The sequence below is a fragment of the Thalassophryne amazonica genome, chromosome 18 (assembly GCF_902500255.1).
Source record: "Thalassophryne amazonica chromosome 18, fThaAma1.1, whole genome shotgun sequence".
Classification (NCBI taxonomy): domain Eukaryota; kingdom Metazoa; phylum Chordata; class Actinopteri; order Batrachoidiformes; family Batrachoididae; genus Thalassophryne; species Thalassophryne amazonica.
The window spans coordinates 8,783,856-8,800,181 of NC_047120.1; the positions used below are offsets into that span (position 1 = coordinate 8,783,856).

The 16,326-nt window shown below is 43.7% G+C and overlaps 1 protein-coding gene across 2 annotated transcripts in view; it reads left to right on the forward strand.

The window, feature by feature from the left end:
- The window catches only part of tfam (transcription factor A, mitochondrial), a 68,563-nt gene that overhangs the window by 35,605 nt on the left and 16,632 nt on the right, over positions 1-16,326 (forward strand). For both annotated transcript variants that reach the window (XM_034193903.1, XM_034193904.1), the window contains exon 4: positions 2,610-2,759. In XM_034193903.1, coding sequence (XP_034049794.1) covers positions 2,610-2,759 — 150 coding nt within the window. The remainder of the gene's footprint in view (positions 1-2,609; positions 2,760-16,326) is intronic.

A 16,326-nucleotide genomic window follows, 5' to 3' on the forward strand; every position in this document is an offset into this window, starting at 1 on the left:
GCGGCAGAAGCTCCACACCACACACTAGCACCGCCGCGGAGGAGCTGCATCTCTCCTCCACAACAGTACTCACAAACCGGCTTCTGCACTGTATGAAAACATTCAGCTGGTCGAAAGAAGTCAAACTAAATGCTAATGTTACAAAAACTGAGCAAATGAAAGAAACCGTCAAGAACGACGGCAAAACAAATGTGGACGAATTGATTTTGTTGATCCATTTATATACTGTAAATTATTCTTAATGATATGGTTAATTTGGATCTCATCTCATCCACTGATCATTCTTGAGATGACAGTGGAAACAGGAGGCACCTGAGCTCAGTTTAGAGCTTCATGACAGGCTGTGAATACTTATGTACATGTGATTTCTTAGGTTTTTAAATTTTAATAAATTTGCAAAAATCTTAAAAAAAAAAAAAAAAAAAAAAAAAAAAAACTAAAACAAGTAAGCTGCTTTTCACATTCTCCTTGTGGGGTGTTTGTGTAGAATTTTGAGGAAAAAAATAATTTCATCAATTTTGGACTTTTGCTACATAACAAAGTGTGGAAATGTGAATACTTTCTGGATGCACTGTAGAACCAGTCCAAACCAGCAGACAGTTTGATGAACATCTGAGAGTTTGTCTTTATGTTTTCACTCTGTCATTTCTCATGTTTATTTGTTGGTATATTTAGCACCCTCGCTTCGGAGGATTCACTTATTTTAACCAGATTAACTGGTTAAATCAGTTCAGAGGGTTAACCTTAAATTAAGTTTACAAGTTTAGAACTGCAGATTCAGCTGTTCACAGCCTCTTTGTATTCGGTCTTTTTCCAGGTGATGTCCTTTAATTCTGGGGGGTGGGGCACTGAGATTTGTGGCCATGGAAAACGATCTGTAAACGGGACATTCCACAGCTGGCTGAAAAAGGACACAGCATTCCAAGAAAAAACTTGCTACTACAGTAAAATTTGGAGGTGGTTTCATCATGCTGTGAGGATGTGTGGCCGGTGCAGGTACTTTGAATCGTGTTAAAATTGAGGGTCATATGGATTCCAGTCAATATCAGCAGATTCTTGAGAACAATGTTCAAGAATCAGTGACAAAGTTGAAGTTTCGCCTTGGCTGGATCGTTCAACAAGACAACAACCCTAAACACTGCTCAAATTCTACTAAGGCATTCATGCAGAGGAACAAGTACAATGTTCTGGAGTGGCCATCTCAGTCCCCAGACCTGAATATTATAGAAAATCTGTTGTGTGATTTTAAGCGGCCTGTCCATGCTCAGAAACCAACAAACTTGACGGAAACTGGAGATGTTTTGTAATGAAGAATGGTCTAAAATACCTTCAACCAGAATCCAGACTCTCCTTGGAAATGATAGGAAGTGTTTAGAGGCTATTTCTGCAAAAGGAGGATCAACTAAATATTGATGTATTTTTTTTTCTGTTGGGTGCCCAATTTATGCACCTGCCTAATTTTGTTTAAAGAATTATTGCACATTTTCTGTAACTCCTCTTCACCTTATTCAGCCCTGCCAACTTTACAACAGAAGCATTTCCGTTTTGTCTTAGGACGGTCCGGGAGTGGTGTTTTCAATGTAGAAACAGTGGAAAATATTACATGGGTAGAAACAAAAACCTTTTTTGAAAAGCACAAAGGGAACGACTCTGGCTCACCCACGGGTCAGAACAGAGTGGGAAGATGACATGAAAAAGTGGCCCTCGATTATTTTTAACTATGTGTTGTCACTCGGCGTGGACAGTTTGGCTTTGAGGAACTACGAGCTTCGCGCTGCGCAGCTCGTATAAAAGCACAATCATTAAAATACTACCCAACAAGTAGTACCCGCCGTAATGCCAAGATTACGTAATGTTAATATACGTTGGTGCTATTTCATGCAGTGCTTGGTTGTATCATACGCCAGAAAATCAGAAATTAGATAGCTAGCTACGAACACAGCTTACCTGTTTGTCTCACTAGCATCCCCCATGGCTTCTTCAACGGAGCTTTATAGTCCAACTATTTCTCTGTGTAAGGATCCAGTGGTGTGGGTTTTTCTCCATAAAATGAAAGGAACAGACATCAGGACGTTGGGGTCGATTTTTCAGATTCAGCGCCTTTATCCAGCACCGGAGATCCTCGTCTTTTGATGGAGGAGGGAACAAGTTAAATGCTGGTCCACAGCACTCAGATCTCTCCTTTCCATGTTCAAAACATCGTTCTGATACTGATAGTTTCCCCTTCTTCCAGTTGTTGTGGCACCCACGAACTGAACAATTATTGCTGCTCATGTTGGGCACTTGTAGCGTACTGTGTTCCCATGTAGTTAATCATCAGGCTTGAGACTCAGAAGGTCTCTGGCTCAGAGGCCACCAGCTGTTGTGGAGGGCTTCATCTTTGAATGTTTTATTACATTAATCAGTTACTCATCAATTAAATGATTAGTAGTTGATTAATTAATGAATCTTTGCAGCTCTAATTTTGAACAGTGTAAGTACAAACACGGCCAACCCTCAGACGCCATCATCCACGCTGATGTAGACTGTGACTTGGGCTGTCTCTGTTGCCCAGTGCCACGGCTGACGATAACGTTGGATTGTCCACTAACGCTGTCTTTTTCCTGCAGCCTTTCAATGAGGAGTTTCTTCAGGCCCGGCGGCAGTATAACATGGACCTCCAGCACTACCAGGCTCAGCTGACACCAGCACAGCGCAAACAGGAGGCGCTTGACAAGAGGCAGTCGATCGACAAGAAGAACGCCATCCGCAAGAAGAAGGTAGCAGCAAGGCAGAGCTCAGGGGCACAGTATCAGTCCTTTAAGACAAGAGATTCATTCCACTGCTCGCATTTCAGGAGATTTCACATAAAAGGGCACAAAGAAATTATAGCACCAGGAACTGCTTCTCGTTCAGTGTTTCCAGAAGTGATTCACTGACTGTCCACTTCTGAACACTTGAACAGCAGCAGTGTTTCTTCTGCAGTCTGTTCAATTCACAGTAAAGATCTGAAACATTATTACCAGTCCACATGGGTACTGCGAGTGTCCGGGTGCCGCCGACCGAACAGTCCCCTCTAAAAATCGGTATGCCCTGCCTTTACTGCACATGCATCTGAGTCTGACTGTCTACACCCAAAGAGATCAAAGTGAATAATGTGATTATTAACCATCAGGTGACAAAGTAAAACCTATAAATCATTCAAAAGTCAGTTTGAAGCAGAAACAAGGCAATAATCTGTGAATCATTGCTGATGCTCCGAAATGACGCTATGCGCAATGAAGGCTTTGCAGACCAATTTTAGGGAGGGCTGTTAGGTCGGCCACACTTGTGTCAATTCAGATCGCCATCGTTTCTGCTTCAAATTGAATTCCAGTCATCTATCTCAGCATGATATTTCTGAAGCTTTTGTACAACAGTCATTTACACATTTCCATGGTTTTGCGCGCGAGAGTTCATGATATTCCACCCTGAAATCCTGCAAATAAAACTGCCTATACAATATAAACCAATCCAGAAAAAACATAAAATAGTCTATGGACCATGAAGTTAAAAAATAGAATTTATCAGAGGGCATTCTCAAGTGTAAAAAATAAGTGACTCCCATAAAATTTAGAAGGCCTTTTTTAGCAACCCTCAGAGTTGGCTAACTCAGTCAGAAATGTAAAATACAGATGTAGGTCCATATCAAAACTAAAAAGTATGCCTTGTCTAGATTGGAGTTATAGATCTAAAAATTGAAAGAAAAAAAAATTGTGTTTGGCTCCTTTGCTAATGTTGTCACCGTGGGTTTTCCACAAAGGCAAGCTGGTTAGACTTTTAAGCTAGCTTCAAAACAGCCAGAGTCTACCAGGACCAAGCATATACTTTACTTACAGTGAGGAAAATAAGTATTTGAACATCCTGCGATTTTGCAAGTTATCCCACTTAGAAATCATGGAGGGGTCCACTGTGAGAGACATAATCTAAAAAAAAAATCTGGAAATCACAATGTATGATTTTTAAATAATTTATTTGTATGTTACTGCTGCAAATAAGTATTTCAACACCTGTGAAAATCAATGTTAATATTTGGTACAGTAGCCTTTGTTTGCAATTACAGAGGTCAAATGTTTCCTGTAGTTTTTCACCAGGTTTTCACACACTGCAGCAGGGATTTTGGTCCCCTCCTCCACACAGATCTTCTCTAGATCTTACAGGTTTGGAGTTTCAGCTCCCTCCAAAGATTTTCTATTGAGTTCAGGTCTGGAGACTGGCCAGGCCACTCCAGGACCTTGAAATGCTTCTTATGGAGCCCCTCCTTAGTTGCCCTGGCTGTGTATTTGGGGTCACTGTCATGCTGGAAGACCCAGCCATGACCCATCTTCAATTCTCTTACTGATGGAAGGAGGTTGTTTGCCAAAATATCGCAATACATGACCCCATCCATCCTCCCTTCAATACGGTGCAGTCGTCCTGTCCCCTTTGCAGAAGAGCACCCCCAGAGTCTGATGTTTCTACCCCCATGCTTCACGGTTGGGATGGTTGTCTTGGGGTTGTTCTCATCCTCTAAACATGGTAAGTGGAGTTGATTCCAAAAAGCTGTATTCTGGTCTCATCTGACCACATGACCTTCTCCCATGCCAACAGTTGTCTTCTACCACACTGCTTGCCTGTTGTCCTGTAGTCCATCCCAGCCTTGTGCAGGTCTACAGTTTTGTCCCTGGTGTCCTTAGACAGCTCTTTGGTCTTGGCTATGGTGGACAGGTTGGAGTGTGATTAATTGAGTGTGTGAACAGGTGTCTTTTATACAGGTAACAAGTTCAAACGGGTGCATTTAATACAGGTAAAGAGTGCAAAATAAGAGGGCTTCTTAAAAATTTTTTAACAGGTCCCTGTGAGCCAGAATTCTTGCTCCCCCATGATTTCTAAGTGGGTGAACTTGCAAAGTTGCCGGGTGTTCAAATACTTATTTTCCTCACTGTACTTGTTAGCATACGACGGATAGGCCCTGCAGATTTGGCAGAAAACCTCATTCTTCTCTTGGTCATGACCAGGCCATGGCCATTTCTGTGGCCAGATTGGGACAAAACCTCTCTTCCTCTTGTTTCCTGTCTGTCTCCCATAACTCATCATCACTAAGCTTCCTCTTCTGGCCAATTCCTTTAGCAAAACTCATTCCTGGTTGTTGTCCAGGTTTGGGTGTTTGTAGTTTAAATATATTTCAATTCGAATTTCAAAGCGTTCTGTTAGGTTTACGCATTTAAAGATGCTAACAAACATTGCTGAAGATCGGTGACGGAAACGGCCAAACGCATGCTCCATGCGTCGACAGCATTTCAATGTACGCAAGATTCTGCGGGAGCGTGGTGCGAGACCAAAACAAACATGGCGGACTCAGTGAAGTTTAATGACATGAAAATGTGAAGAAATTTGACTTTGCCACCGCAAAATATGGTAAAATAAATAGAATTTTGCATATTTTTGTAGTGGCCCGAGTGGGCCATCATTTGATAAATTGTAGTGGCCTGAAAGTGTGCCAGATCGGTGCTGGGCCAGTGGGCAAATGGCTATGCCGAGCCCTGTTATTTTATCATAAAAGACGGAGGAAGCGGTCAGAGTGTCACAGCAGCACATTCTTCAGCGCGTCAAAGACCACCCCCGCCCCCGACTTTGAGCTTCACCAGTTCCAATACCGCATGAACAGATCCACTGAGGATGCTATCGCCGTAGCTCTCCACTCTACACTAAGCCACATGGAGCAGCAGCATAGCTACGTCTGGATGCTCTCCGTGGACTATGGCTCAGCTTTCACTACAATCATTAGTGGAGCAGATAACTGTAACAATTGTTCATTTCTGAAAGAAGCACCAAAGTTGGCACAAATACTCCTTTGACATTACTCTTTTGAAAAAACTGAGTAGCCGCTTGAGTTTTCAGTAGGTGGCCAGGTAGAGGTCAATTGAAGAATTACACAGGGGTCAAAATTTAAAATGCTCCAATCATATTGAAAGCTATACCCACATTATTTATCTGACACAAACGGATACCAAAAGGTATATTTGGACTATCTATGACTGAATCTTTTGGCATTATGGTAAAAACAACAAGAAGGTGACAAAGGTCAATTTCAGTTTGTACAGGGGTTAGAAGTTAAATTGCTCCAATTTGATAAAAAAGTGGTGCAATTATTGGTTGAAGTAATAGGATTAATAAATGAAATAGTTTTGACTGTGTTGAATGCTTGTCTGCAAGGTAAAGGTAGAGCAATGTCGACGTCCATTGGATTCTATGACATGTGACATATGTTACCCTGTAACATGATAACTAAGCATGCCACATAGTGCAAACTATTCCTTTTTAAAGCCCTTTTAACTCAACCAATAATTTGCATCACATTTTACAATTTTTAGAACAACTTTAACATCTGACCCCTGTACAAACTAATGCTGACCTTTGTTACAATTCTTGCTGTTTTTACCCCATAACTCCATAACATTCAGTCATAGATAGTCCAAACTATACCTTTTTGGTATCATTGTGATCAGACAAATAATGTGGTATAGCTTTCAATATGATTGGAGCATTTTAAAATTTTGACCCCTGTGTAATTCTTCAATTGACCCCTACCTGGCCGCCTACTGAAAATTCAAGTGGCTACTCAGTTTTTTTCAAAAGAGTAATGTCTAAGGAGTATTTGTGCCAACTTTGGTGCTTCTTTCCAGATTTGAAGGATTCCTCTGTAAATATTCTGTTATCTGCTGCACTACATCCCGGACATTCTCATCACCAAACTGAGCAGTCTCAGCCTTCCCTTCTCACATTGGTGTGGATTAAGGACTTTGTCATCATCCGGCACCCGACTCAACTCAACCTAAAGCACGTTTAAAATGACCACAGTTGACTAAAGTGCTGTACATAATTAAAAATTGGGCACCAAGTTACCCCCAATCACAAATAAATAAATTAAAAATAATGAAATTGCAACATGCAATAAAACAAATAAAAGACAAAGTAAAATAATTAGTAAAAAGTAGTAGGAAATAATTAAATTTGATTTATTTTATTTATATAGCTCCAAATCACAACAAAGCTGCCTCAGGCGCTTCACACAAGTAAGGGCTACCCTTACCAACCCCTAGAGCCATCATTGCCAACCCACGGCTTGTGAGCCGCTTGCAGCTTTTTGCCTCGTGTCATGCGGCTCTTACATTCATGTCCAAGTTTGTGTTTGTGTTTGTATTTATGTGCGTGTTCGCTTCACTTGGGTTCATTACGGTATTTCGAGATCATGGCAAATGCGCAGGTGCGTGAAATGATAACTGCTAAATTTCCCAGTAGCTGCTAGGTCAGGGGGTCGATCTTCTGTCAGAACTCAAAATGGCAGGGAAAAAATGCACTGCAACAAGAAAATATGAAAATGAAAACAGGACGTTTCTAACAGAGTGGGAAAATTTATATTTTTTCGTCAAACGTAATGGCAAGCCATTCTGCCTTTATATGTCAGTCGTCACTGGCGCATTTCAAGGCTTCAAATCTTCAGCGTCACTTCAGCTCACTCCACGCTAACATCGAGCAGGCATTTCCAAAAGAGACTGAACTTCGCAAGCACAAGCTGACCACTTTGAAAAGTCAGGCAGAAAAGCAGGTACAAGTTTTCAAAAAATTTACGAAGCAGTCAGAAACAGTAACACTTGCATCGTATAAACTGGCTTGGAACGTTGCACGGGCTAAAAAGCCATACAACGAAGGGGAGTTCGTTAAAAAATGCATAAGTGACGCTGTTGAAATCTTGTCTCCTGAAAACAACAAACTAAAACGCATGGCATCAGACCTCCAACTGTCCCGCCACACTGTTTAACACAGAATATCAGACATTGACACAGCTATTGAATCACAGTTGCACTCTGACCTTCAAGCATGCGAGTATTTCAGTGTCGCATTGGATGAGAGTTGTGACATACAAGACAAGCCTCAGTTGGCAATATTTGCACGCTCTGTGTCAAAGGAGTGTGTGATCAAAGAACTCCTGGATATTGTGCCATTGAAAGACTGAACCCATGGCATAGATGTGAAAGAAACAATGATGGCTGCATTTGAGAAAGCAAATCTGCCCCTACGGAAGCTAACCGCAATAGTTATGGATGGCGCACCATCCATTATCGGATCTGTGAACGGGTTCGTGGGGCTGTGCAAAGCCGACGAAACATTTCCCGACTTTTGGAATTTCTACTGCATCATCCATCAGGGAGCAACTCGTGTCTAAATCGTTGAATTTAGACAAAATCATGAAACCTGTGATGGAAATCGTCAACTACATCCGTACACATGCTCTTAATCACAGGCAATTCAAGAATTTCATCGCTGAGCTGGACGAAGAGCTTCCAGGTGACCTGCCAATGCACTGCACCGTGAGGTGGCTGTCAAGGGGAAAGGTACTCTCTCGCTTCTTTGAACTTTTGGATGCCGTGAAACTCTTCATGGAAGAGAAGAACAAGGACTATCCCCAGCTCTCGGACCCCAAATGGATTTTGGATGTGGCCTTTTTGGTCGACATGTTGGGCCACTTGGATAGACTGAACCTTACCCTGCAGGGTAAAATGAAAGTGCTGCCTGATCTGGTGCAAAGTGTGTTTGCGTTTGTCAACAAACTGAAGCTGTTCAAGGCACATATTCAAAAGGGAGATTTAACACATTTGCCCACTCTGCTAAAAGTTAGCGGGCAAGTCACCAGTGCCACCCTGAATAAGCAAGGAGCCAGATATGCAACTCTGGTTGAAAACCTGCACGAAACCTTTGTGATCCAGTTCCGCGATCTACAACTGAAAAGCCCACAGATCACGTTCCTCATTGACTCATTTAATGCGGATACGGACTGTTTGAAAACCCCGCTAGTCGCAGAGGAGGCAGCCACTGAGTTGGAGATGATTGATCTCGCTGAGGAGGACCAACTGAAACCTGCTTTAAGGGAAGGGACCATTGAGTTCTGGAAAAATACTCCAATGTCAAAAGGGCTGCACTTAAAATACTGTCAGTGTTTGGCTCAACGTACGTCTGAGTTTGTATTTTCTACCATGAAATACGTCAAATCAAAACACCTCTCTGTTCTGACTGAGACCCATGTGAAAGAATTGCTTTGAGTGGCAACAACGGAGTACGAGCCAGATTTGAGGAGGATTGTTTAAGGGAAGGAATGCCAGAAGTCCCACTAAGCAACATGCATAGTAAGTGCACGCTATATTGATTATTGAAAAATGACTGGCCTGTGGTGTTGGTACTGTAGTAAATGTCATTATCATGTTGGTGTGGGGCATTTATTTGTTATCATGTTGGAGTGACATCAATCTGTGTGTGTGTGTGTGTGTGTGTGTGTGTGTGTGTGTGTGTGTGTGTGTGTGTGAGAGGAAGGGATGGGTGATGCTCGTGTGCTCGTGTATGATGTTGCTGGCCTGTGGTCTTAGTATTGTAGGTGTACTTTTCAGTTGTCATGTTGGTGTGTGACCTTTACAAATCTGGCTGAGCAGAGGTGTGTGTGTGTGAGAGAGGGAGAGGGAGAGATGGTTGGGGGTGTGTGCCCATGTGTATGATGTTGGTGGCCTGTGGTCTTACTATTGTATTTACAATTAATCTGACTGAGCAGAGGTGTGTGTGCGTGCGTGCACGCACGCAGAAGGATGGGTAATGTTTGTGTGCCCATGTTCATGTGCCCGTGTGCCGATGTGGCTCTTTGCTGTAACACAGTAAGAAATGTGGCTCTTGGTCTCCGACTGGTTGGCCACCCCTGCCCTAGAGCAAGCACACAGATGACAATGTTAAGGAAAAATTCCCTCTGATATTGAGGAAGAAACCTCAAGCAGACCAGACTCAAAGGGGTGACCCACTGCTTGGCCCATGCTACCGACACAATTGACAATACAGGAAATGTTGGGAGTCCATGCTTGTGTCCAGGGTGGGAGGCCTTGCAGAAGAACACACCCACTCCACCGCTGGATGGAGCCGCCCCTCAAACAGAGAAAGAGGGGAAAAAAAAAACAGAAGCAGGCAGCAGAAAGACTACAAATAAGGTATAATTTGTCAGCATTAAGCAACAGGGAAAACAGAAGAAATACTAAGATGAAATAGAGATGTCATCGCTCATTTAGGAATGGCAGAGAAAAGAAATGGGTTTTAAAGAGGATTTAAACGCTCTAAGGACAGGGATGATCTAATATTCAAGGGGAGTCTATTCCAGAGGCTGGGGCAGCCGCTGCGAAGGCTCTGTCACATCTCGTCTTTAATCTGGTTTTAGGCACCTCCAGCAACAGTTGGTCAGAAGACCTTAAGGCTGTGGTTGGGGTGTAAGGAAAAAGAAGCTCAGAAAGGTACACTGGGGTCAGGTCATTGAGGCCTTTAAAAACAATTAAAAGAAGTTTAAATCAACCCGGTATGGACCAGACAGCCAGGTGAAGAGTAGCCAAGACAGACATAATGTGGTTGGACTTTTTCTTTCCCAAAAGAAGACGAGCAGCAGTGTTCTGAATAAGCTGGAGGCGGTTTACAGAGGTCTGATCCAAGCCAACATACAGAGAGTTACAATAATCTAGTCTAATTGAAACAAAGGCATGGATAACCTTCTCAAGGTCAATCCTAGAGAAATATGGCTTAGACTAGAAGATGGAGTTGAAAGAAACTTGTTCTAACAACAGCACTGATCTGCTTATCAAATTTAAAATTGCTGTCAAAAATCACCCCAAGTTTCTTCACACAGGACTGAATGCTGGAGCCCGGGGGACCCAGGACATCAGCAGAGCAGGCTGTGGAAGTGCTCCCCCCCCCCCCCCCCCCCCCCCCCCCAACAAGATAGCCTCTGTCTTGGATTCATTAAGATTTAATAAGTTAGCACTTATCCAAGATTTGACCTCACTCAAATAATCCAATATTCAAATAAATTCAATGTATTTCATTTATGTAGCATCTAATCACAACAAAGTTGCCTCAAGATGGTAATGAAAAACTCCCTCTGAGGATGATACGTCAAGCAGACCACACTCAAAGGGGTAACCCTCTGCTTGGGCCATGCTATTGACACAATTTACAAAACAATTCACAAAACAAATATACAGGGAATGTCGGTGTGCAGGACAGGAGGGTTTCAGAAACAGACACCACTTCCATCTCTGGATGCAGCTGCACCTCAGAGAGGAAAAAAACAATCAGGCATAAGAAAGACAACAAATACAGTATAATTTGTGAGCATTAAGCAACAAGAACAAAAGAAATACTAAGGTGATCACCGGCCACTAGCTCTAAGCTTCACTAAAAGACCCAGAATTTAGATAAAGTTGAGGCCGCAGCCCACCCCGTTCCTAATAAAATGAATTGAAAACAGTAAAAGCATAGTAACATACTATGCCAGTATTCTAGCCATACAAAAGGGAAAATGAGTGCATCTTAAATCTGCACTTGAAAGTCTTTACAGAATCTGACTGTTTTATTGATGCATGGAGATCATTCCACAGAACAGGGGCATGATAAGAGAAAGCTCTATGACCTGAGAATGCAAAGCCCGGGTTGGTATGTAGGGTTTAATTAGGACCCAATAATGGCTGCATTCGATCATTGCCTAACGACCTTCGTAGCTGGGAAATTTGGATATCATTGGCAAAATGACGGAAAGCTATTTGGTATTTTTGAAATATACCGCTGAGAGGCAACATGTACAAGAGGAAAAGAATAGGACCTAGAATGGAGCCTTGAGACACTCCACAGGTCAATGGGGCCTCATCTGAAGAAAAGTGTGCCCAGCTGCACAGAAAAGCTCCGATCTGTGAATTAAGAACTGAACCGGGTGAGAGCAGAGCCTGTAATGCCCACACACTTCTCCAGACTAAGCAACAGAATCGCATGGTCCACTGTGTCAAATGCAGCTAACAAGACGATTTGTAGGACGCAAATGATTGACTACATCAGAAAGTTGGGAGAAGGACAAAGGCCTGAACTGATCGAGGGCAGCAGAACACAGAGAAAAATCAGTCTTTGATGGGCCGAACACCTGAATGAGCTGGTCTCAGGGCAAACAATTTTGTGATAAAACAAACAAACAAACAAACAAAAAAATTTATAAAAAATTTGCAAAGTATAGGCATGGGCACAAGAGGAGAGACATAGGAATTAATAAGAGTTCACGACATTGAACAGGACCTTTGGCTTATGGCCATTATTTTTTACTAAAGTACAGAAATAGGTTGCTTTGGCAGCTTTGACAGCTTTCTGATAAGCAAACATACAGCCATGACGAATTTGTCAAGATACAATGAGATGATCTTTTTTCCATTTTCTCTCAGCGTGTCTGAGTGTGCATGTTGACTGATTTAACCACGGCTGTGAGCGTGGTTTAGAGCGCCTTGGCCTAAGAGGAGTGACACGGTCCAAGATCTCCGTGCATGCGGAGTTAAAGATAGACAAAATCTCATCAGCACTGAGACCACATTTTCCATCAAGTGTGCACAAAAAAGAATCATTAAAAACAGCGGATAACTGTGTGGCAGTCGAAGGGTTAATAGTGCGCCGGAAGCACTCGGAGCAGGTGGTTTATCCCCTGAACACGGAAGCGTCAAGTTGAACAGCACAGATAGATGGTCAGAAATACAGAGTTGGCCCCCACCTCTTTTCCACTTGCACGCTGAGCACAGGCTCACCTCAGGGCTGTGTGCTGAGCCCCCTCCTGTATTGTCTCTACACCCATGACTGCAGTCCGACCCACAACAACAACCTCATCGTCAAGTTTGCTGACAACGCCACAGTGGTCGGACTCTTCAAAAGGAGATGAGACAGCCTACAGGAGGGAGGTCCTGAAGTTGGCAGCCTGGTGTTCAGAGAATAACCTGGCTTTGAACACCAAGGAAATCATTGTCAACTTCAGAAAACACAGCACAGATCTAGCTCCCCTTTACACCCACGGCGAGTGTGTGGAGAGGGTCCACACCTTCAGGTTTCTTGGCATCCTTATCTCCGCTGATATCTCTTGGACAGATAACATCACAGAGGTCATCAAGAAGACTCAGCAGTAGCTACACTTCCTGAGAGCTCTCAAAAAGCACAACCTGGACTCCATTCTGCTGCTGACCTTCTATCACTCATCCATGGAAAGACTGATGTACTGTATCACAGTATGGTACGGCAGCTGCACTGTGGCAGACAGCGAGAGGCTTCAGAGAGCAGCAAAGACAGCACTCTGCCCTCTCCTTTCCCTGATGGACATTTACACCTCCCAGTGTCTCTGCAGAGCAAAAACATCAAGGAGGAAAAAACCATCATGAGGGACAGTTCTCAGCCTGGATTTGAAGTGTTTGACCTGCTGCCCTCAGGGATGGATGCAATAGAACAAAGAGGAACGGACTGAAAAAGTGTCCCCCCTCGCAAAAGCCATAACCATCCTGAACTCACAAGTCCGCGGATGCTCGAGTCTAAACCCCCCCCGCCATCGACTTTCTCTACCCACCTACTGTGAAATACACTACTGTGCAATATCTGTATCTGTCCCCAACTCTCTCTGTTCAGTATCCATTATTCACTGCATATGATCCATACTACTGTGCAACATCTAATTAATAACGTGCAATATATCATACTGTATATAAACACATTCAGACTTCTTGCAAATGCATAGTATTTATTTTTGCGATTGTATATACACATCAGACTGTGCACCTTATCCCCCCCTAACTGTATCATTGTTTGCGCTGAGGAGGAGTTGCTTTTAATCTCATTGTGCATAGTGACTATAAAGGCGTTCCATTCTAGTGAGAGCAGGTTGAGTCTAGCCTGGAAAGGTGGAGATATGCTCTGGAGAGAAGGGGAATGAAAGTCAGTCAGAGCAAGACTGAGTCCATGTGTGTGAATGAGCCCAGTGGAATAGTGAGGTTACAAGGAGTAGAAATGGTGAAAGTAGATGAGTTTAAATACTTGGTGTCAAGTGTCCAAAGTAATGGAGAGTGTGGTAGAGAGGTGAAAAAGAGAGTGCAGTCAGGGTGGAGTGGGTGAGTGAATTGTGACCAAAGAATATCAGCAAGAGTAAAGAGGAGAGTTTACAAGACAGTAGAGAGACCGGCTTAGAGATGGTGGCACTAACACAAAGACAGGAGGCGGAGCTGAAGATGTTGCGATTTTTCTTTGGCAGTGACAAGAATGGACAGGATCAGGAATGAACATATCAGATGGACAGCTCAGGTGGGACGGTTTGGAGACAGACGAGAGACTGAGATGGTTTGGACATGTACAGAGGAGGGACCCAGGGTATATAGGGAGAAGGATGCTGAGGATGGAGCCACCAGGCAGGAGGAGAAGAGGGAGGACAAAGAGGAGGATTATAGATTTGCTGACATGCGGGTGGTTGGTGAAACAGAGGAAGATACAGAGGACAGAGTGAGATGGAAATGACTGATCTGCTGTGGTGCCCCCTATAATGGGAGCCAGCTGTAAGGAGAAGATATAACAAGAACCTACATTAAAGCCCCGTTTATACATAGACGGTAAGAGCTCCCGGAAGCGTCCCGGAAGAGTTTTTGGCCGTCTTAAGGATCACACGCCATTGTTAACGCCGGCACTAGGGGGCGTGGCTTAGTTACGGCTTTACCGGGAATCGTCGAAAAAATTATTCAACATGTCGAATAATTCCGGGAGCGCTCCGGGAGAATTCGCATGATGACGGAGACAACGCGATACTTTTTAATCACCATTTCATCCTGCCCCTTCCTGTAGTGCCGCGGTTTACACCGCCATAATTGGCGGCCGGCGTTGTATCCCTAATCAACGGTGTGTAAAACGGCAATAGAGCCCACATCGGCGTGCTCAAGGGCGTTTTAACCGGCGACAGAGGCAGAAAAACGGCAGCGCTAGTGGACAGTATGCCGTTCTAAACGCCACCTCCTGGTTAACGGCGTTCCAAACGGCCGATAGGCGGCGGTCAATATAAAAACGCTAGCGCGCTGCATGCAGGCCTCTCACTCGCGGCCATCTCCAGATATTTTTGCAGAGAAGCTCCAGTATGCCTCCTAAAAGAAAATTGGCAGCGGCAAGGACTTACCAAGAGGTCTGGTTTAGAAGCAGAGGGTAGCCCTGTGGTGGAGACGGAGCAACACGTTGAGGAGGGGAAAAGGAGAAGAAAAGGCTGAGTATGATCTCCCTCCCCCTGCAGTGACAGAGGCCTATATGCAAAAGTTCCTGGAGTAATGCAGGATTTGCCTGGATAAATCCAGCGGTACACAGGGCATTATCGGCGGCAGCAGAACACCGCCGTTCTCACGCGCGTCTTAACCTGTGATTAGAAAGGATAGAACTGGGTATTAACCCCTGTTGCCTGACGTGTGCTGGATGCTACGGCGTCAAAATGCCGCTTTATTCAGCGGATTTAGCGGCGTTTTATCCGCGTATTTGCGGCTAGTACGGTGGTCAAAATGCCGGCAAAATGCTCCGCCCCTTTCCACCGTGAAAACAGCCGGAACTACTGCGAACTTCGGTCTACGTACTACCCGCCGACAAAACCGTCTGTGTAAACCATGCTTAAGACAGTAAATTAACACACACTCAGTCACTCACTCACTCATCTTCAACTGCTTAAGGCCCTGTCCCACCATGAGGAGTTAACCAGCGTATGCTGACCATATTAAAAACACTGGCATGAGTCCAATAAGTTAAGGGTAAGTTTTTTTTTTTTTTTTTTTTTTTTTTTTTTAAATAAGTTAAGAGCAAGTTGATGCACGTTGAAGCTCACTGATGTACGTATGTCCTGATAAGCTGAGCTCCTCAAAAAGTTTGGGCATGCTGAAAAGTTTCAATGAGTGCCAGCGTGCGACTCACACATCCTGCACATACTGGACATAAGTTATAGGTAAGTTCTGTGATTGTTGGCAGACGTTTCTTGTAATTGACTCATCCGTCCATTAATGCTGGCCACTGATTGGCTGAAAGCTGCGGTCCGTATGCAGAACGACTGTTTCATTTACACACAGAAAATAGAATAGTCTGACCGTTCATTTCAGTCCAGTTCACCATTACAGACGGACATGAATCCACATAAAGCTCCTGACTTTTGATAATAACTTCGGAAAATCCTTTAATTTGTGGCTGGAAACATAGCGTTTTAAAGCAAGTTCCTCTGTGTTTTTTTCTGCTGCAGGTGCGTGTTTCATGCTTGTGCCGTGTGCTCTGATCACACAGAAGTGCTGTGATGATTAAACTTTTAAAGCCGTCTCTGTGGTGTGATCGATGACCTGATCGATCGATCAGGGTGATCACACCTTATTAATGTGCTGTTTAAACATTTAAAGTGCCGTGGCTGTCGGTGATCACCACACTGACAGATCACGCAGCACTTTTTCAGATCATACG